The 22,631-nt window shown below is 44.0% G+C and overlaps 1 protein-coding gene across 1 annotated transcript in view; it reads left to right on the top strand.

The window, feature by feature from the left end:
- NECAB2 (N-terminal EF-hand calcium binding protein 2) overlaps positions 1-22,631 on the top strand; it is a gene marked incomplete at both ends in the record, with an annotated part of 80,045 nt that overhangs the window by 42,671 nt on the left and 14,743 nt on the right. Inside the window, 2 exons of the mRNA XM_080638657.1 lie at positions 15,477-15,502; positions 18,856-18,953. Coding sequence (XP_080494783.1) covers positions 15,477-15,502; positions 18,856-18,953 — 124 coding nt within the window. The remainder of the gene's footprint in view (positions 1-15,476; positions 15,503-18,855; positions 18,954-22,631) is intronic.

Raw genomic sequence — 22,631 nt, 5'->3', positions numbered from 1 at the left:
ATTAGTGCGTGTGGGTGTTTATTCTGGTCTTCTTGAAGTGGGAAATTGGATTGCAGTCCATTTTTACTTAGGTATTGTAGAGAATCTGCAGCTTTCTCCAAGCCTTAGTAAGGGATGTCTTTAAAATTGGACAGAGAGAAAAGGTGCCATTTCTAAATATTATACAATGGTGCTGCTGGCAAGGAAGGGTTTCTGAGAAGCTCCTGAGCATGGCAAGAGTTCCTACAACTCAATAACATTTTTCTTTTGCCAAGCTAGCTTGATCCAATCATCAATACCCATGAGGAATTGATAGTTGAACAGAGAAGTTTAGCATCTGCTGTTCTTGGCTGAAAGGAAAAGTAATGAGTTGGTCACCCTTCCAAGTTAAATCCTTGCATGAAATTGGCACTTGCTTATTGATTCTTAAAGCATTGACACCTACAGGAAATTTGTGAAGCTGAAGGAAGAATATATTTCTCATTTTTTATCTGCAAGAACTCTTTCAGTCTATTTAAGAGCTAGGGTTCCTTCTGCAGAAGTGCTTTTCACTATGAAACAAGTAGTTTGCTTGACTTCAGTCATGCAGCTCGTACAGTCCTTCAAATTGTGTGTGCCCTTCACCTTGCCCTGTCTTTTGTTCTCTGCACAGTAAATCAGCAGGTCAGTGGGATTTGGGGCAGGAAGGATGCTGCCTTCAGCCTCCACTGTGTCCAAGCACTAGCGTTGCAATTTTGAGCAGTGCTGCCATTGAGTAACAGGAATGGAGCTTTCAATTTACAGGGGAACAATATTAACTTTATCTTCCAAAAAGGCTGTTTGAATGCCACTTACTTGCTATTTGATAGAACTTTATTTCTTTTTAAGGCTATTTTTTGATACTGTTTTATCTCTCTGTTTTTCTCATATTGTCGATCATGTTTGTTTGGTGTGCAAAGCAAAGTTTGCTATTGAAATTATGTTACAGCTAGAGTACAAAATGAAGGAAATTATGTTCCTGCTGATTATTAGTAATTGCTGTTACCAGCCAAATTACAAAATGTTGATTCAATTTCCTGGAGTATTTTTAGGAGCACGGAACTGCCTTACTGGAGGAGATAAAATGAATGTCTGTACTGATTTGTTGACTTGCTTTAGTTGGGATGATACTGGAAAGGAGAAAAGTTGGGCAGAGGAATGGGAAGATGAGTCTGGTTATGGATGCAAGAGTAGCTGAGCTAGAGAAGTGTGTGCTTCTGCCTCGGGCATCACAGTCCCCGAGTGAAACACCTTGTTGCCAGTAAGTTGCAGTTAGGAGGATGCTGAAATGAACTGAACTGAGATACCCCAAAAGAGCCCAGGGGATTAGTGAGGATCCCTCTTTTTTGTGACTGCCATGTAAATGTCTCAAGGATGTTAATGTGGCATGGTGGACACAGGCTCCAAACACCCACTCTGGGGTTTATTACCCAGTATCCTCATAAGAGAACCTGCCATCCATGGCAGGGTACAAAGGCTGTGCTTGTAGCATACAAGTCCCATCATCACTAGTTATTTCATCTGGCAGCAGGAACGTGCAAAATGTGTCACTTATTTCACAAAATGTGTCACTTATTTCACTTTTTTTTTTTTTTTTTTTTTTTGACAAAGTTATCCTCATAACCTGCTGTTGCTTAAAAAGGATGATCAAGTGGGATTTTTCTTTCTGTTGCTCACACTGGCTGCTCTCCTTCCCTCCTCCCAGCTAAAGCAGGAGGCAAAAGCAAGACTTTGCTAGGTGTTTTTTTTAAGCTGCTATTTCAGGAGGTTTCAGCAGTACTTTATGGGGAGCTGCCTGAAGATTACTGGGGAGGTAATGATATGTCACTATTAATATCAATGCTACTGGAATGCACAAATTATGTCTATGACATGTAAACACGCATATTTAAATATGTATGCTTGGTTTGGTGGCAGAACAGGGCTTTAGATTGGTGGTTTCCCAGGAAATCCTCTTATATTTGTAAACTTTTCCTAACAGTATGTATCAAAAGTCATGGCAAATGGAAAGTCAAAAAAGTTGTAAGGTCACAAATGACCAGATGAAACCCTTTAAAAACATTACTGTGATACTGGACAAGACTTGCTTTGTCTGACCCACAGTTATCATCTTCTTCCAGCTCCCTGAGCTAGTCCTTAGACCCACTCTGCATCCCACTGGAAGGACGGAGCACCTCTCAGTCCTTGTGAAAGCAGGGGGAGGTCAGATGGGGCTGTTGAACAAACAAATTTAGCCCTGGCACAGGATTTTAAGAATTCCCTTACTAACCTTTGTATTTTTCATAGCTGCAGAGGACAATCCTCCTCACTGGAGCAGGACTTCTTGAATGAGCTGTACAGTTCCATTTACAAGTTACAAAGAACACAGCATTGGCATTCTGCTGCTCTGCCACTTGTTAACTCTTCTTTAGGCTTATAGCTCTTCTTTTAATGGCTTTATTTCCCCCGTCTCTTTAAATGAGCTCTTCTCTCCAGTGGCAAACACTAGGAAAGGCTGGATTGTGCATGTAGAATAATTAACAGAAGCGTTATCGCCTTTCAGAAGCCTGTCACAGCTTCCTCAGGCTGTCACATTTGCTGGAAGATTGTGACAAATGGAGAGCTGAAGGCAATGGGGTTCTCCAGCCTGTACAGCATTCAGCAGCATGCCACCTCCTGCCCTTCATGGCAGTTACCTGTCATGGGGTGGTAGTCCAGAGGGGCAATGATGGGGGATAGATGGGAAAATTGATCACAATACCATTGCATGCTGAACAACATCCTTCTCGGAAACATGGAACCGCCCACCTCCCAACCCCATTGCTGCTCAGATACCACAGGGAGAAGTATTATAAAGCAGAGTAATCTGGGGTCGCTTTGGGGCACAGGGTTGTAGTGGGGTAAAGTCAGGGCAGCTACCAGCTGGAGTTTGTGTGTTCAATCCCAGAGCGAGGGGAGGCACGGCTGCACAGGGCCACCCTGGATGCAGGTAATGGTGCTGATGAGCTGCTCTGCCTGCACTAATTAGTCCTGCTGCGGAGCAGAGCATGTTAACCTGGAGAGCACTGTTCTTTCCAGGAAGCATGGATTCTGCTCCAAGCATTTTCAAGAGCCCTGCAGTGCCTACATGGACAGGGTGGGAGCTTTGGGCTGCCCCTGCTTTGTCAGGGAGACAGGGTGTACCTGGCCCCCTCTGCATGAGTGTTTAAATGGCTGCAGTCCCAAGCAGAGCTGTTGTGGGGGCAACCTGCTGCCTGGTGAAGTGAAGCTGGCTGAGATGAGTCCAGCCATGGACTGATGCAGTGGGACGGCGGCTCCTCAGGGCCCAGCTGCCAGCCGTGCTTCCTTAAGGATGATGGAAGCAGAGCAGAGGAGGAAGGACAAGCCTGTATTTCACTGGCTGTTACTTGTGCAAGAGAAGCTGTGGAGACTATGTTAGGGCTAATGAGCAGGAGCAAGCTGTCTCCTGCAGTTGTAACTTGGTTAGAGTGTGTGTTTTGAGCTGGAGGCAGGCATTCAGAGCATGACTGCCAGTGCTGAGGCCTCTAAGGAGAGGGAGGGAGCACAGCAGCTTGTGCCCCTCCTGCCCTGCATCCCCAGTCCCCATCCTCACCTAACTCAGCTGGGAATAATCCCGCAACTCTTGTCTGATTTCTGCCCACTGCAGACATCATCAGGGCATTTACAGGGCCAGAAGCTCTCAAAATTAGGCTGACAGTTTGCAAGGATTAATTCTGTTTCTCTGTTACTTTGATTGCATCAATACCCAGATAATAAAACTGGTTTATATTTGACCCTGTGGTTGTGCCTGTGGCTATAGACCTTAATGCTCTACAATGGTGCATATCACCCAAAGAGTGGGAGGAGATGCCAGCAATGTGCTGCTGGTGCTGTTGCAGGTCTGGACTGGTGCTATTCCTCACTAGAGGAGCCAAAGCAAGATGTCTCAGTAGAAGCTGCACAGCTCCGTCTTGGTGGTAACCTGAGCTCTAAAAACTGTTGCTATGGTGTTGTGTAAAAGCAATGTGGCATTCTGGTGGGGTCAAAGACAAAGGCAAAGGAGATAAAAATCTGTTCCTGAGAATTAAGCAAGAGATAGCTTGCTAGGAAGCTAAAGCTACACCTTGTGCTTCAGCTGATAACCTGTGCAGAAATGGAACTTCACATGATCAGAAATGAACATGAGGTTCCTTATGTCCTCCTTCCAGCATACAACCCTGATCCACACCTGGACACCTTCAGTAGCTTTGATCATGTAGCATCCTTCTGTCCTTGTGCTCCAGTACTTATTTTCCCCTGATGGAAGAGATCATTGTTACCACTTTATTTGGATAGCACAGTCCCTGCTGGCATGCCCTCTGACATGGCATTCCCACAACCTACATCAGGTCTGGTGTCCTTTGGTGTGAGGAGGCTCTACCTGATAGAGCTCATCGTGGACAGAGAGACAGCAGTGCACAGCTGCCTATGCTTTTCTTCAGGTTTCTTTGGTCCAGTCGTCTCAAATTTGAACAGAAAGTACTTCCATTTCTTGGGCAAGGACCAATGATGATTATGATTGGGTTTTTCCTGGTTTTTTTTTCACCCTCCCTAATCCTGGCTATTTGCATTGCAAACCTGATTCAGCCGAGTGCCAGATTCGTCTGGGAGCCTATGCTCACACTATGGAGATCAATGTGCCCATTGAAACCAACTTAATTTTTGAATATTGAATGTTCTCAATTAGCTCTCTGAGAAACAAACTACGGATGGTATAATCAGCTGAGATTTTGATTAACTGATTCAAGAGACAGTTCTTGTCTCTTCTGAAAGGGACAAAATGATTGCACAAAAATTATATGTCTGGCTCTAATTTCTGGCTCTCAAGAGTGTGGGCATTTGGTGGATTTTGTTCTTTCTGTTTATGTGGAAGCTGTTTTTTGAGTCGTAGCTTACTCTTCACTGTGCCAACATGTCACTTAAACTGTGCTGTGCTCTACTTTTCATTTAAGTGAAGAAATACTTCGTGCCAAAGCTGGTGCTCAGCAGCTGCGTGCTGACAGAGCTGCAAAACGTCTTGGTCTCACCAAAGAAAAGAAGCTTTTAAACCAAAACACTCTCGGGAAAGGCCATCGGGCCGTGCATCAGGCAGCCCTATCTGAATCCTGATTAGGATTTAACATGCTTGTGGGTGTTGTTGGCTTTTAACAAAGCAGCTGGGAAAATACTACTGAACTGGTCAGATTGGGAAAACACTGGTGGGTTCAAAGGCTGAGCGGTGGATAGCAGCCTACCTGGACAACTTTCTGTTTCTTTGGTTTTTAAAGCATTTTATCAAGCACTCCATGGCAAGAATGCTATGTTGTGATTTTTAAATGAGCATCGGAGATTGAAACCATTCTTTTCCTTCCTGGTTTGTTTATATATATATATGTGTGTGTGTGTGTGTGTGTGTGTGTGTATATATAAAAGTATGTATGTATTGTTGTGGTTTAAGCTCAGTCGGCAACTCAGTCACACAGCCCACTCTCTCACTCCCCTCCGTTTCCTCCCCCCTGCTCCCAGAGGGATGAGGAGGAGAATCACAGTATCACAGTATCACAGTATGTTAGAGATTGGAAGGGACCTCAAAAGATCATCTAGTCCAATCCCCCTGCCAGAGCAGGAACACCTAGATAAGGTTACACAGGAATGTGTCCAGGCGGGTTTTGAATGTCTCCAGAGAAGGAGACTCCACAACCCCCCTGGGCAGCCTGTTCCAGTGTTCCGTCACCCTCACTGAGAGGAAGTTTCTTCTCAAGTTTAAGTGGAACCTCTTGTGTTCCAGTTTATACCCATTACCCCTTGTCTTATCATAGTTTGCCATTGAGAAGAGCCTGGCTCCATCCTCATGACACTCCCCCTTTATATATTTATATACACTAATAAGGTCTCCCCGCAGTCTCCTCTTCTCCAAACTACAGAGACCCAGCTCCCTCAGCCTTTCCTCATAAGGGAGATGCTCCACTCCCTTAATCATCTTTGTCGCCCTGCGCTGGACTCTCTCCAGCAGGTCCCTGTCCTTCTTGAGCTGAGGGGCCCAGAACTGGACACAATATTCCAGATGCGGTCTCACCAGGGCCAAGTAGAGGGGAAGGAGGACCTCTCTCGACCTACTGACCACCCCCCTTCTAATACACCCCAGGATGCCATTGGCCTTCTTGGCCACAAGGGCACAGTGTTGGCTCATGGTCATCCTGCCGTCCACTAGGACCCCCAGGTCCCTCTCCCCTACACTACTCTCTAACAGGTCGTTCCCCAACCTATACTGGAACCTGGGGTTGTTCCTGCCCAGATGCAGGACTCTACACTTTCCCTTGTTATATTTCATCAAGTTTCTCCCTGCCCAACTCTCCAGCCTGTCCAGGTCTCGCTGGATGGCAGCACAGCCTTCTGGCGTGTCAGCCACTCCTCCCAGCTTAGTGTCATCAGCAAACTTGCTGACAGTACACTCAATTCCCTCATCTAAATCATTGATGAATATATTAAATAATACTGGTCCCAGTACTGACCCTTGAGGCACTCCACTAGATACAGGCCTCCAACTGGACTCCGCCCCATAGACTACAACTCTCTGGCTTCTGTCCTTCAGCCAGTTCGCAGTCCATCTCACTACCTGATCATCCAGGCCACACTTCCTCAGTTTAGCTATGAGGATGCTGTGGGAGACTGTGTCAAATGCTTTGCTGAAGTCAAGGTAGACCACATCCACCGCTCTGCCATCATCCATCCACAATGTTATTTCCTCATAAAAGGCTATGAGGTTGGTCAAGCATGACTTCCCCTTGGTAAAGCCATGTTGACTGCCCCTCATAACCCTCTTATCCTTGACATGCCTTAAGATGGCATCAAGGATAAGGTGTTCCATCACTTTCCCAGGGATGGAGGTGAGGCTGACCGGTCTATAGTTACCCGGGTCCTCCTTCTTGCCCTTTTTGAAGACTGGAGTGACATTTGCTTTTCTCCAGTCCTCAGGCACCTCTCCCGTTTCCCAAGACTTGGTAAAGATGATGGAGAGTGGTCTAGCAATGACTTCCGCCAGTTCCCGCAGCACCCGCGGGTGCATCCCATCTGGACCCATGGATTTATGGATGTCCAGATTGCTCAACTGGTCCCTAACCCATTCCTCATGGACTAAGGCAAACTGCTCCAGTGACCTTACTTCATCTGAGGTCTCAGGAGTACTGGGTTCTTCAGGACTGCCTCCGGCAGAGTAGACTGAGACAAAGAAGGCATTCAATAACTCTGCCATCTCTGTATCTTCTGTCACCAGGGCACCCATCCCATTCACCAGTGGGCCAACCTTGCCTCTGGTGTTAGTTTTATCAGCTATGTAGCTGATTACATTTTGTAATAGCTTTTGTAGCTGATTACAGCTGATTACATACAGTTACATTCAAAAGAATGTAACTCCCGTGGGTTGAGATAAGAGCAGTCCAGTAACTAAGGTATAACACAAATCACTACTGCTACCACCAATAATAATAATGATAAGGGAAATAACAAGGGAAGAGAATACAACCGCTCACCCCCCACGGACCGATACCCAGCCCGACCCCAGCAGTGATCTCCCCCTTCCGGGTAACTGCCCCCAGTTTATATAGTGGGCATGACGTGCTGTGATATGGAATACCTCTTTGGCTAGTTTGGGTCAGGTGTCCTGTCTCTGCTTCCTCCCGGCTTCCCCACCTCTCTGGCAGAGCATGAGACTCAGGAAGTCCTTGGTTGGAGTAAACATTACTGAGCAACAACTAAAGCCATCAGTGTTATCAGCACTGTTTCCGGGCCAAAAGTCAAAACCACAGCACTGCACCAGCTACTAAGAAGGAGAAAAATGACTGCTACTGCTGAACCCAGGACAACGTATGTATGGGGGGTTTTTTTCTGCTTACAGAATCCCTATTGGGCAAACCAAAAATATTACAGTAACTACCCCAGGAAGAGAGTTGACATTACAGAGCAGCCCAAATGCATCACAAACAGTTGGTACTTAAAAATCTGTCTTGACGCAGATCAACTTGAGCAAGCCTGACAGCAAAATTGATGCGTTGTTAACTCAGACGCAACTGCTGTATTTACTGTTGGTGAAATGCATAGGAGAGCTGGAAAGCTCAGTTTACAAGTGGGCTGTGATGCAGGATGCAGGCCGAAGATACTGGCTCTGTGTGGGACCAGAATGCCAAAAGCAAATAATCAATTATGTCACTGGAACGAGATGAAAATATCACCAAAATATCATGCTGTGTTTCCAAAGCTGGTGGAAATGCCCTGAAAGCAAAGAGGGGTTGCTTGTGCTGCCTCTTTGCTGGTGTGTACAAGCCATCCTTCCAAGGATTATAGTCCCAGGTTTGCCTGGCGCTGTCTGGGGAGAAATTAAATGGAAGCTCATATAACCTGGTGTATATACACTCTGGGCCCAAATGTGTGTGTAATAACTGACAACTTACTTAATAAATTTGGAGGTGCTATCCCTTCTAGCAGCTAAGTTCCCGTAATTAAACATGCCTTTTCTTTGATGTGAGCAGATTTTCAACGTCAGTCATCCATCCCCCAAAAAAGAAGAGGGTTTAGATGCAATTCATTAGGGATTTGGCACGCACAGAGACTTTGAAAATGTTTAGTACTGTACTAAATATCTGCTTTACTTAAGATGGTGACTGTGCTTAGAAACTAACTGTTGGATTGAGCTTAGTAAATCAGTGTGCTGCATTGTTGTGTTTTTCAGGATATCAATTGCACTGTAAACAGGTTTTTTATTGTGTTGTCATCTTGTTCAAAGTTTTACAAGCTTTTTCAAGAGACTTTTCCTGTGTGAGTGAATGGTTAGAGGTTCTGGCAGCCTATGACAAAGCAGAGAGGCAAGACATTGATCATTTTTAATATAGTGTGAAATGGCTTTACAAAGTACAAAGAGAGATGCAAGAGGAGAATGTCTTAATCACCTAAATCAAAATATAAGAAACAACTCTACCTATTGTTGCTCTTAGCGTGCAGATCCTGTGGTGTCCCCAATCCATAGTGCCTCTGTGGGGTGGCCATGGGCAGCAAGGAGCAGTGCTCTGTGGAGGGCAGGCAATGAGAAGAAGCAGTGGGGCATCTCTGCTTTGGGATTCTGTTGCACTCCATGGAGTTTGGGGATCTGATTTCATGATCAGCACTTTGCAGAAAATGACACCTTTATGCTGCATTTTTGATGTTAATTTACTGAAGGGCAGAGCCTCACTGTTGCTGAGCTCAGCTCATTAGCAGTACTCAGACCCCAGCTCCGGAGCTGTGTGACAAAGCAAGGTAGTCTGGCACCAGCTGACAGCCTGAAATGCCATATTGCAGTTGCTGATGAATGAACAAACAAATGTCTGGTACTTTGCAGGTGCCAGTTTATTGCCCCTGTCTTTTTTAAAGCGACATTTATGTCTCTTTTAACTAGTGAGAGCTTAGAGCATGTTTCCCAACATCATCCAGGCCATTTGTTTTATTTTTACCCAAATTAAAACACTTTTCTTGGTGCATTTGATGATTAGAGGTAGGTGTTTTGTTCTATCAAATACTTCGCTATGTAGAAAATGTTATTTTTGTCTTGAAACTATTGATGAAAACATCTGGTCTGCATCAGGAATGGTTTGCAGGACTTTCTGGGAATGTGAGAAGGCAACTGAGGGCTTCATCATGCTGTTTCTGATCTGTACCTGCAGCTGTAGGTAGGAAATCACATTGCACGGAGGCTTGCACAGGGCAGGCTAGCGTTATGTAGGAGCTATTGCTTCATAAATGTCTGTTATGGCAGAATGCATCAGTATGCCAAAGAAGTGAGGAGCTCAACTAGCCTTGAAATGGAGCAACAGTCTTTTAAAATGAAACTAAGCAAATAATGTGTAATGTAGTAATGGTCTTTATGGTAGATATTGATTCTCTGTAAGGAATCAGGAACTCTGAGAGCTGTGCTGCAGAAAGCCTGTTAAAAAGGAGGGATGTTTAAGCCTCCCCACTCTGACAAAGTGCCCATGCTGTTTTTATCAGCTGCAAAAGCCAAAGCAGGAATATTGCTGTAAGCAGGTGTTACAGCCAAACCAAGCCCCAGCATGGGTATATGGCCTTGTGCTCATCTTGTCTTACACCCGATGCACAGCCATGGGTTAGGGAATGGGGTACATGGTCCATGGGAGCTGGCAGGGTCACTTGTGGGGGCCCCTGACAGAACGTGAGTAGAATAGTTTTCCTTTTTCCAAACTCATCAAGTGCACACCAAAAGCCATTCCTCAGGGACAGTGATGAGTGTGAAACTGTAGCAGAGGTAAGGAGATCTGGCAGGAGAGGTAGGCATGGATCCTGTAGGAAAAGACCAGCAGCTGAGATAGGGTCATGAGAGGCTGGGATTCTTTTGGCTGCTTTATCTATGCCTTGGCTTCATTGGTTTTGGACTTCAGAGGTGCTGAAGAGGCAAGTTTAACAGCCTCTTCACATCATTTTTGTGAGTTTTGTTCCTGCTATGAGGAACCAGAGCCCTGACTGCCAGCTTGCCATGGCTAGAGATATCAAAGTTCAGACTAACATATGTTATGAATACTTGTCTATGTCATTTGAAGCTGCAGCTGGCTGGCCATGGACAGCCATGACATGTGGTTTAAGCTGTTTCTTTGCATCTGGCATCTTAGATTTTGGAAGTCTTTCATTTATATTTTATGATAAGAATGGTTTTGTTTGCTTTTTGTTGTTGCTTTGGCTTTATTTTTAAAACAAGTGGGCAGGTGAAGGAGGTTCTTGAGTAGGTCTTGATAAGGATTTAGCAGAGTTATCCAGGAGGGTACAATGCTGGGCTTGGAAAGTTGCTTAGTTCTTGAGAATGAAAGTTGCTCTGCTTCTGGCCGGCATTCAGTAGCTACTATTGTTCTTGGTCTGCCTGGAATAATTCTGTCACTCTGGGGTTTGTGTAAAAATTTTTCTTTGAGTTAGAAAGTAATGATCAAGAGTGACCATCTGTGACCCCTTAGTAGGCATCTGGATGTACATTTTCCACTTCTGAGGTGTTGAGATAACACAGCACTCTTACTGCTGGGACTAAAAGGCATATCATCAGATATAATAATACTTCCCAGCTGCACATGTTGTTTTTTAGTCTTTCCTAAAGGAAAATGAATTTTGCAGGTGGCTAACGCTAGAGGATAATTTGTTTCCATGCTCATTTAAAGCCTTGTAGCAAACCCAAAGCTGTGAAGAGAAGATGGAAATAAAAGGAGAACGTGATTTCAGAAAAACCTCCGTTTCTGTGTCAGTGAAGCAACTAAGCTGTGTGGCTTCTGGTGCAAAAGAAAATCTGCCCAAGTAAAAGGGTTGTTATCTTCAGTAGAAGCCGATCAGGTCTTGAGTGGCATTTGAGCAGCACATCCAGGCAGCTATTTGCATGAGAAATTCACTGTGAAGATGAGACTTTGATGTATTTGCAACTTCTGAATTCCCATTATGTTTCTGATTGTGCCGCAGGAGCACCTTTTCCTTAGCTGAGTGGAACCTCAGAAGGGAATTTCACCCTCTGCTCCTCCCTGGGATAAAATCTCAAAGACGGCAGCATGTTTCAAGAAAGGGAGGTAGAGAAGTAAAAAAGCTTGTAAGTGCCTTGAGCCCATGGAAAAGCTACAGAAAGTCAGTACATGGGCAACTCTGGTGAAAGCCCATCGGTTGGATAATCTACAATCAGGGATGCAGACAGGCAAAGCTGTGACTTCCCAGGGATCCTCATTAGCCCAGGCACTCATTCAACTGTGTTGTAAAGTTGGGTGGGGTTTTGGTGGGGAGGGGAATGTATTTCTCCTGTAGGCAGGAGGCACAGCGATTATTCTGGGCAGCCACTTCCTCTTGCTGGTCATGCAGCAGTAATTACTCTCTGGGCTCTTAATTAAGCCCACTGAAGAGATGCTCACAGTGTGGTTGTGGCTCTTTAAACTGCCACATCCAAGGGAGGAGTGTCACACTTGGAGAACTTTTATTTTTCTTTGAAATAATTGGATGTGAACCAGGAGGGAAAATTATTTCCCTATTGCCAGTATGGTTATCAGGTTAAATTATCTCAGTGTATTTAAATGGTGGTGGGTGGTGAGCAATGAACAGTCCTTTTAGTGACCAAATTGACTTATGTCTTGGAATTTGCTTTTTCAGAAGGTGCTCTAGGTTGAAAGCTGAGCTCTTGTGTTTGGTTCCTATTTCTGTCAGAGAAATAAGGTCCCAAGTAGCAAATGGAGGATCTCCAAAGTATATCTTTGCCTTGGAAAGTAATCTCAAAAGGTGCACATCCCCAGCAAAATGGGAGATGCAAGGTTGTTGCTGCTCCACGTTATAGTTTCTGTGGTTAGGAAACAGAGAAAAAGCCCTGACAGCAAAAAGACTTGTATTTTCTTAATTTTTTCTGCTTTGAAAGAAAGGCTTTTGTTTTGGAAAGAGATCAGATAGATGTGGCTTTTACTATGCAAAAAAAAAAATGTATAAGACAGAAGTCTTTATGATTTCTTCATTTAAACTTCCACTTGAACTTTATTATATTTTGCTTAGTTGGGTTATGGCTTCAGGAAGTTCTTTAATTAGTCACACTATTAATGTAAGAAAGCTTAACAGTTAATTCACAGCCGAGTGTTTTGGTAGCTGAAAGATTTTTTTAATTATTAGTATTTTTATTCTGAAAAAATGAGAACAACTTGTCATGATTTTTTTTTTTAGTTTATTGTGACTTACAGGAACATTAAATAATTGCCAGCTGAGAAAAAGATAGGTAACTGATACTCACCTAAATCTTTTCCTGTCAAAGGGCTTTTTGATATGTGACTGCTTTGAAGGGCAGTCCTAGGATGAAGTGTTAAGGACTGTGAGGGTGTTTCTGGGGAGCTGCCACCTCCTATTTTACAAGGCTTGAAACCCAGATACTGAATATCTGCATCATAACATCTTACTGGCATCACCCATAGGGTGGTTAGTACCATTAGGCTACCAGAGCAGCTTGTGAAGTGGTTTGGAGCTGGGTTTTGCAACATCCCTTGCGTTGTGTGTTCTCCTGTGCAGTGGCCATGTTGGGCAACAAAACTCCCTCGTAACACTGATGGGACCGTGGCCGCATGTCAGCGATGCTTCCAGTTAGGCACACTCCCACAGGATGGAAATATCATAGGAAATGCCCTGAGTTGTGTTCAAGTACTCATTGATTTTTACTTACAAATTTTCATCTGAACATTATAATATTTTTTTTATTGTCAGTTTATGACTTCAGTAATTTCTTTAGGCTTAGTCGTAATACAAGATAGCTTAAAATTAAAAGCAACTCTTCAGCCAAATTAACATTCAAGCACAATTAGGTTGAATGATATGATGGCAGGTTGTGAGGAAATAAAAGTCCTTTTTTGGCAGTGGCAGATCAATTACTACAATGCAAAGCAATGTGGAAAACAAGAGTACATTTTTTTTTTCTCAGTAACATGCCGTATAACCCCGCGACCCATAACCACTTCAGTAAGTGCTTATGAACACGGACTGGTTTCTGAACAATATTATTTAAGCACTTTGTGGAGAATGCTGTTGTAAAACTGACTCCTGCGTATGGGTCTGAGAGTATCAATTGTCTTCCCAGGCTCTGGGCTGGAGAGAGCTTGGATGAAAGACCAACCATGATCCTCGGTCAGACATGGGGCTCTGCCAGTGCTGGAAATGAATCTTCTGAATATTCTCTGCCTGTGAATTGCTGAGGCTCCATGTTAGCCATCACATGCTGCTGAAGTGCTGTGGACTATTCAGTCAGGAGTCATCTCTAGTGGGTAGTGTTTTGGATCTGCATATTCAGTGGAATTGGGAATGAGGGTGTGTGTAATGTGCTTTTACAACATGAGACAGGTTGGGTGGCATCTTTCTGGCAGCCAGCATCTGATGGGATCAAGATGTTTGTGTTTGCCTCCAGCACCCAGCAGGTCCCATAGCTCAGGAGTGCTAGTGGAAGGGTCCCCAGTGCCATCACGTGGGGTTCTGCTTCTGGGGAGAGCCCAGGTTTGGGTGACACTGAATTTGGGGGATTTCCTCCTCAAATATCATCAATGCACACTGTTTCTCTTGGCTGTAGTGCACCTGGCTACCATGCTTACGGGATGAAATCCACCTAGTGAGAGGCCAGAGGGATCCCCAAGCTACAGAAACTTTCATCTTCTCAGGCAGAACCTAAATATAAAGAAAAAGGCTCCTATATTGTCTCTCTGCTGAAGCAGAAGCTCACTTTAAAACACTGTTGGAGAGATAAATGCAGCCTGTGCCAGTCCTGCTACCACACTGCCTGGTAAAGCTGCTCTGCTCACACGAAGTCTGAGCCTGCTGCAGAAGATGACAAAAGATTTCAGCAGAAATTAGGTTTTCCTGGGTACTTCAGCTTGCTGCAAAGGCACTTTTTGGCTTTATGTCATCAATTCTGATAATGGGGTTCAAGGATGGCCGTGGGTAGTGAAGAGCAATCCCAAATTAACACTTTCCCACCATGCATCATCCCTTCAAAAGAATATCTCATCCCAGGAGAGGGCCAGAAACAAGTGAAAGTGTCAGGTCATGGGGATAAGGAGGAGCCCAGGATCTGTGGCCTGCAGTCAGGCCTGTTGGTCATGCAAACATGCATGGGCAAGCAGTTAGGAGAATTTCAGTGTTCAGGGTAGAGCTGTAGGAGGATGCGCTAATGAAAACAGTATTGAAAACATCTCTTTCCCTAATCCACTTATGTTGACAGGGCAGACAGAGCAGGTATGAGTTTAGTTAAAGAAATATCTTTCTAAACATAAATGGATTGACAAAATATAATTCTATTAAGAGATTATTGCAATACTTGAACGGCACTAATAATTGTGTTGGAATCTGAGGCACAAAGAGATTAGCAAGTATCTTCATTTCCCAAGCAGGTTGTCTGTTGTTATATAAACATGTTCTATGTTGTTATATAAATGAAATATTCGTGTATTTAAGAAGTAATTCTACTGTTTTGTCAGAGGGAGTCCTGGTTGGGAACTGCACACAGCCCAGAACTGATCCATCTAGAAAAGTAGATCTTGCAAGTTTTTATTCTGAGAACAAAATACATTCTTGTGCTGCACTGGGTGCCTCACCAGGGTGTTGTTGGGTGTGGGTATTTAGGAGAAAGGGAGAAGAGTTGCTGTGGGGTTTGCTGGGTCCCCCATAGGCACAAATCCTCATTTCTCCCTAAGGAATTCCAAAATAATGTATGAACCTGTCCTACCTGTGCAGATGGTGAAGATGCAGAGGCGCATGCGTGCCGTGAGTGGCACCAACCATTGTCTGCTTCTTAGGCTGTCCCCACTGGTGCCTGAGGGGATGCTGAGGGGATGGGTAATGTTGCAGGTGGGTATCTGGGGTTAAGCCTGCAAAAATCCTAACTGTAGCCTTCGCCTGTCCTTTAAAATTGCCTTTCTTTCTTTTTTTCCTGCTTCCTCCCCTGCTTTGTCCTTCCCCTCTTCCAGCAACGTGGACACCAAGGAGCTGTGCGGTGAGTGCGGTCCCTCTCTTGGGGCCAAAGCAATCATTATGTGCCTTGTGTGCTTTCAAAGGATGCATGAAACCCATTACAAAGCTGATGATGCCATGGTGGCTGCACAGATGAAGGGTCTCAGCACTCCTACTGCTTTGCCCCTTATTCTGCAGAAATATTGGCAAACATTTTCTTCATTTTCTTGCAACACAAAAGGGGTCAGAGCTGAACAGAGCACTTGGCTCCCGTTCAATAACAAGATGGAATTTAATTTCTGGCAATGTCATGGCTTCCAGCTCACTCTGAAGTTCAATAAACCAGTATCCGTCTGCAGTACCCACTATACGTTTCTCCTTAGGAAAAACTCTGTTTTTCCTGCAGGCTCCCTAAGGTGTACACCACCTCTGCTGCACCTCCCTTGGCTCCCAGAAATTAAAGGCTGAAAAGAAAATCTCTGATGATGTTTTGTCCCACACCTTGACCAGAAAGGGAATATTTCCTGCTGGGTTTCTGAAGGCCTTTGCCTCCATGGGAGGTAACTCGTGCACAGAGCTCCTGCTGCTCACTCTGGTGTGGTTTTCCATGGATACTTGCTATTGGGAAGTGTTTCCTGTGCTCTATCTTTCTGGGAGGAGATGGGGAGTCAGAGGTCTGTGACCCTGTAGAAGGCTCATCCATCTCTTCTCCCTTCCCATGCCAGGATTCAGAAGAACGTATAAAGCCACCTCGGCAGGTCTTCACCATTTACCTCCATCATTTTGCCATTAATTCCAGCCTTCAGGGGTCTGGCTGAGAACAGGTAGAAAGGCACTTGCTGGGGTGCTTGCGCCACCCCCAGGCAGTTACTCATTATTCCTGGTACTTTTAAGACTTCTCTCTCCATCTGCAGGTCTGCCTGCACCAAGACATTGCCTTGGGTTTCTCTCCTCCCAGTGTTTTCTCTCCTCCCTTGCCTTCCTTGCTGCAACATTCCACAGGGTTTTGAGCATTCAAGACTGCAGCAGAGGCAGCACCTTTCAGCTGGTTATCCCCACTTGTTCTTGCTTTAGTATGTGAGAAATGAAGCCTTTCATAAAATCCTTTTGGTTTGCTGACATATGATGGGCTTGCTCCCATCACTCCTTTGTCATTGTGTTAGATCTCCTTGCCAGCTGACCCTAGAAACCAAAACCCAGCAGCTTGTACCATCAGCTTTGCCAGGACATAAACGGATAATAAAGCTGTTGTTTGACCCCACTGTGCGTTCTCCATCAGTTTGATAAAATCAGACAATCACAGCTTTCACCCACCTTCCTGCCTCTCCTGGGGATGAAGTTGCCAGGAGAGGATGGAGATAAACCCATCACCTCCCACAGGAAGCCAGAGGAAGGATTGATGAGCATGAGATCCTGCCTAGATCTGTTATCTGCTGAATACTTGCCCTTGCCTGCAATTTATTTACTTGCTACTCTTATAGGTATTAGTTTAAAAAAGAACTCCAAAAAAAATGAAACTCCATTTAGGCTAAATGAAAGCTGTGGTCTCTCTTGAAATAGGTTGTGTGTTGTAAGATGATAAAGGCATCTTAAAAGGGATTTTTTGACCCTGCAGCTTAGATGAGAAACTTGATATGGTTTAATCCACATCAGGTAGCATCTTATCAAGTTCTGCAACAACCGCCAGCACCTAGACTGACTTAAATATGGTTGTGTGGCTCTCAGAGGAGCTCTCAGTCAGAGTTGGGAGCACTTAATACACCTAGGAGATGTGAGTACAGCTACTAAACTGTACCTGCCACCTTTCAGTTTAAATGGAACACAGACATTTCAGGCAATGGTACAAGCCGTCCAGTGAATTGCAGTGTACTTTGCAAATGGGAGATGCACATCATCCTGTTGCAGACAACCAGGGCAGTGGGTAATGCCTTTGCTTCTCCCACACCAGCCCTGGATGGCAGTGATACTCATCTCTTTAGCATTGATCACATTGCTCTCTGCAGACTTGTAGGAGCAAGACCCATGTAGGATAGGAAGAGCTGATCTCAGGTGATCTCAGGTGTTCATATGGCTAAAAAAGTAGAACTGAATACTTCAGTTAAGTCAACGCTGTTCTCCTGGGTTCTCCTTTGTCACTCTTGAGGGCTGTGCTCTGCCCACAGCAGCTCATTCTTTTTGAAAATCTGGCTCCAGATTTTTGTTTCAGCACTTACAAAAAGTCTTTACCTGCTCTTTATCTGCTCAGTTTTTCTTTCCCAAGAAAAGTAGTAACACAAACATACTCCAGTGAGAATAAGTTGTTTGGCAGCAAAGAGATACTGTCAATCATGTTGTTACATTTCAGTTTCTGCCAAAACCTTCTACCCCTTGGATATGTTCTCAGGCTGTAAATAGCTATAGGCACTTCTAATTAAGCCAAGAGAACCTAATTAGTGGAGTTGTTTCCTGGAGTTTATATCTTGTTACATTCCTCAGAGATGTCACCTCAGTGTGAAGCTTCATGTCTTAGCACTAAGAATAGTGCCAGTGGCTTTTAGGGAACAGCTTTTAGTCACCCACAAACTGGGTGACTTCACATGTGTGCTGCAAATTCACTGCACACTTTGCTGCTGTGCTTCACTTCTGTCTGTTTCCATTCTGAACAGTGAATTTCAGAAGTCCATAGCTCATGCACAAAACCACACCAGGGCTCATATATGCCATGGAGCCACTGACTGCATGTGGACACACTGATTTTGGCTGTATTTTACATCAGTGAAGAGGATCCAGCCTCTGCATGGCAGCCTGGTGCAGATCACCCTTCTCACAGGATGAGGATGGCAGGGACAAAGCCTGGACTCCCTCTCCATGGACAACATGTGCTTTCGGCCCCACCTTGCAGCTCCATTCTTTTCCTTTCAAGGCGTAATTTGTTCTCAGAAGCCTGTGCAACCTGTGATTGTGAGCTGTTGTGCAAATGTGATGGGAATGTAGGGAAAGATGTAAGGCTAGTCTCAGCTCATATAAATTGGGGTGAACCTGGCAAGTATTTTGATGTTTAGAGTGATGAAAACCCTCAAGGGAATGGAAAGGCTATTTCTTTTGAGACTTCTTCCTCCATGTTGGCACTAGGAGAGAGAGAGACAAGATACAGTGAAATGGAAAAGTGGGCATGGAAATAGAGCACCTGCTAAGTTATTTTCAATTGGAGCTACTGTGCCTTACATCTCTTTTTACAATGGTCCCAAAATTCTCTGCAGGACAAGTTGTGACTTTGGCTCAGGATGCATATTATAAAAAATACACTTGAAACAACTGTTTCAGATTTTTCTTTCCACCAATAAATAGACCCTGATGTAGTCTTGAAGCATTAAGTTACACCAACAGTTCCTATCATGTCCTTCTTGGTTTTCCCAGACTATTTTGCTGACCATATGGGAGACTATGAAGATGTCTTGGCCTCACTGGAGATGCTGAACCTCTCCATCCTGAAGGCAATGGACTACACCAAACGGGTGAGTCCTTCTTGCTGTGCCTTGTCCTCTGCACACTCAGAGCGATGATGCAAATGCTACTTTAACAGAGCATCTGAATCTGAAGGTCTTTGTCCTATTCAGCAGTGTTGTCTCCTCATCCTGTTTCATTTGTGTGGGAAATGGATCATCACAGCAACATGACAACAGTGGATTTTCTTGTGTTAACAGAGGATGATTCTTGAAAATCTTGGCCAGATTGTGAACCAAGGTGCCAATCACATGTGCATTAGAGACACTGTGTCAGAGCACTGTATCTTCTCAGCACTTTTCCTAGGTCTGGCAGGCAGTCTTGGCTGTGCCATAGCTTAAACTTTGTGTTTCCTGAAGCATGAAGGTACTGCAGCTGTCTTCAGACAACACAGCCTGTGGGTCTCTTGAGTGGAATTTTCAATGTATGAGGTTTTGTTAACATCACTGGGAGTGCTTTCGGAAACTTCTTGTTGTAAGCTGCAACTAAATACAGCTTCCACGCTGGAAGATGTCCTGAGCTCCAGAAATTCATGTGCACAGCTGCTGTGTTAGAAACTAGAGGTCTGCATGGGGGACTACTGGGGAATAATGCATGCACCAGACCTGAGACATAATGTCATATTGTATATGTGCAGAGTACCCCTAGCTTCTTAAATAATCCACCATGTACCCTAATGATACTGTTAATAACGGACTGCTAGACAGTGGCACTGATGGGTAAGAATATCAAAGTTTATTTACGAATACCTAGAAAAATCTAAGCTGATGTGCCAGATAAACATCCTGCTGAGAGATGCACCATTCATTTGGTGTCTTACCAGGAGGATAGAAGGGTTTATAAAGCTCTTGTTCCTTTGAAACCATTTTCCTGTCCTTTTCATGCCACTTAGCAAAATAACTTGGCTGTATCAGTGATATTTATTACCTCAGGATAATAAGTCCTTCTCCCATTTTTACCTTCAACCATAATTGCATCATTCTTTTGTGCTGTGGCAGGAGAAAAGTAGAGTTTTCTTCATTTGTGAGCAGTAATGTGAAGCCAAGGAAGAAGGTTTTGCTTTTTCCAAGCACCTGTAAGGACTTTCCAATTCAACTCCAGCCCACTGAGTAATCCAAATTGAAATCTCCCTTTCATTTATCTTTGAAGCTAATTTATCTTAGAAACTCAAATGACTCCACATTAAAGATGTGATAATGATAAGAAGTTTAAGCATTTAGAATGGGAAGCAGCAAATTTCTCTCCCCTGGTTTCTAAGTAAAGAGTCTGTTTTTCTTGCTTGATCAAAATCTGTCTTTATTACTGTTTGTGAGGAGGGCAGCATGAAAAGTGAAGTGACATATTTCACATGTTGATGTCTTGCCATAACAAACTAATGGCAAAAGTCTTTGGCCAAGCACTGCCCTGTCTGAAGTGTTCGTGATTTTTTAATCAATATTATGAAAGGGTAAAAAAAATCAGAACAACAGTAATAGTTCATTTTTTCTAAGTTGCTGAGTCTCTTAATGCCTCATTTATATTCATTCTTAGCAAATTTTCTGGCAGTCAGATTTGCCAAATATGTATTTTAAATACACATGAACATGATAATAGGTATCTCTGTAATTCACTCCAGCTTGCTATTCATGATGTCTTCTACCATTGCTTTTTGAATGTGAGGTTAATGTATATGACTGATTTCTCCCAGTAATTTACAAGTGGAAGGCAGCTTATTCCCAGTTTATAAATTAGGCATCTGGTGTGTGGCTATTACCTTGCATTAGAAATCTGAAGCAGGAGTGGGATAGTTATTCATAATCCCTTCTTCCTCCTTGATTCAGCATCTGGTCCTTCTTGGAACTCAAGGTAAGGCTGGGGGGTCTTCGAGTAAACCGATCTAGTGGAAGTTGGCCCTGCCCGTGGCAGGGGGTTGAAGCTAAATGAGCTTTAAGGTCCCTTCCAACCACAACCATTCTGTGATTCTATGATTCTTCATCTCAAATGCAGACATTTCCCTTCTAGATGCCTAAAGCCGCCTCAGCATGCCCTCATTACCCCTGTTTTAACAGCCCATGGGGTGTGCTGCTCTTCATCATCTGGCAGAGTTTTTGCAAGTGAGCAAAAGGAGCAAGACTCCTTTACAAAGAGGAGCTAACAAAAGTATTTCTTAAGAAACATCACTCCCTGCTGTGATTTTGTGAACGAAGTGGTACAAGCCTCATCACTGAATTGTTCAAACACCCGGGCTTTGTTCAAGTAAAGAACTGAAGGTAAAAAGAGAAAGCAACACCCCAAAAACAGAAAGTAAGCTGTTGTAGGTGGGACTGAAACTCATCTCCAGCCTTCAGATAAGACAGACTTCGAGGCAGCATCAGAAGCTTTTCCGAAGTGTAAACCGTGTAAACCATTAGTGCTTTTTTTTTAGATGGGAGATTTTTTCACTATGTTTCCCCTAAAATAAAAATTAAAAAAAAAATAAAAAGAAGATTTATTTACTAGACTTTCTGGTTTTAGTGTCTGGATTGCCAAAGCAAAGTGTTAGAAGTTTAGAAGGTGGCTTCTGGGGATCTGAACCAATACAATCTTATGATGTAAAAGCCATCGTGAGCTCCCTCTTCTCTGATGGGTCTCTCCATAAAGGTCTCCTTCTGCTTCATCTCCTCCACGTGTGACACTGTAACCAGGGCCCTGTGCTGGTGTCAGGATGTTTAAGAGAGACACACATATAAATATATTTTTAGAAATATTGGGTCAGGGAAATGACTGCTGAAGCAGCAGGTTAGTAGAAGCCAGGTGTGGTTTTGTGCCCTCCCATGCTTGATGCTCAAGCCAGTTGCTGTCTCTGCAGCTTTTCCCCAGGGCTAGGTCCTGCAAAGGGCTTGGTGCTGATGCTGAGCACTAGAGTTTGTGAACAAACCGCTTTATTTGTGAGATGCTCCTGCTTCTCCATATTAAAATAAGCATTTCATCAGCTGGAGAAAAGTATTGATTGTTTCAGCGTGTTCCTTATTCCCTTCTTTTCCCTTCTATTAAAGAAGTATTCAGTGCATACAATAAATGAAGCCTAACCTCCTTCTGTGTTGGCTTACTGATGAGAGGTACCTGCTGACAAGAGGGTCTGGATAGCCATGGTATTTAATTGCTGTTTATATTTCTCACCTTAAAAGACCACTGATTGTTTCTTGCTCATAAAAAGAGAAACCAGCAATTATCTCATGCTGGAGGAGCTCATAAAGTATCAGCAGTAATTAGATTCAGTTGTGGAAGGTCTCATACAGCAAAACAAAATCTGTCATTGTAATTATTTTCCAATACGATGCTGTCTGTTCTGTGTTGAAATGACTGCCAGTGATGATGGAAAATGCAAAGTTAAACTACGGAGAAAGGGAATCAACTTTCAAGATCTAAAAAAAGCTGATGGTGGGAGATGTTCTTATACAATAATCATTTACTGATTTATAGTGCAGTCAGCAGGTACCAAATCCAATGTGACCGCGAAGGATGTTATTTGTATGCCTGGGTGTAGAAAGGTGTGTGCAGCATGGTGGTAGCTGGGGGATAGAAGCCAGGTGAATGCTGTTACTGACCACCTGCCTCAGGCTGTCCACTTGATGCCTCCACCAGTCCTGTCAGCTCCTGGGGAGCCAGGAGGACAGCACTTAAGGGATGGTTACCACTGAACAGCACTCTCACCCTGGGAAACGTGCTTT

Source organism: Psittacula echo (assembly GCF_963264785.1).
Source record: "Psittacula echo genome assembly, chromosome: Z".
NCBI lineage: Eukaryota > Metazoa > Chordata > Aves > Psittaciformes > Psittacidae > Psittacula > Psittacula echo.
The sequence above is the reverse complement of the archived record's forward strand: the minus strand, read 5'-3'. Positions and strand labels throughout refer to the sequence as shown.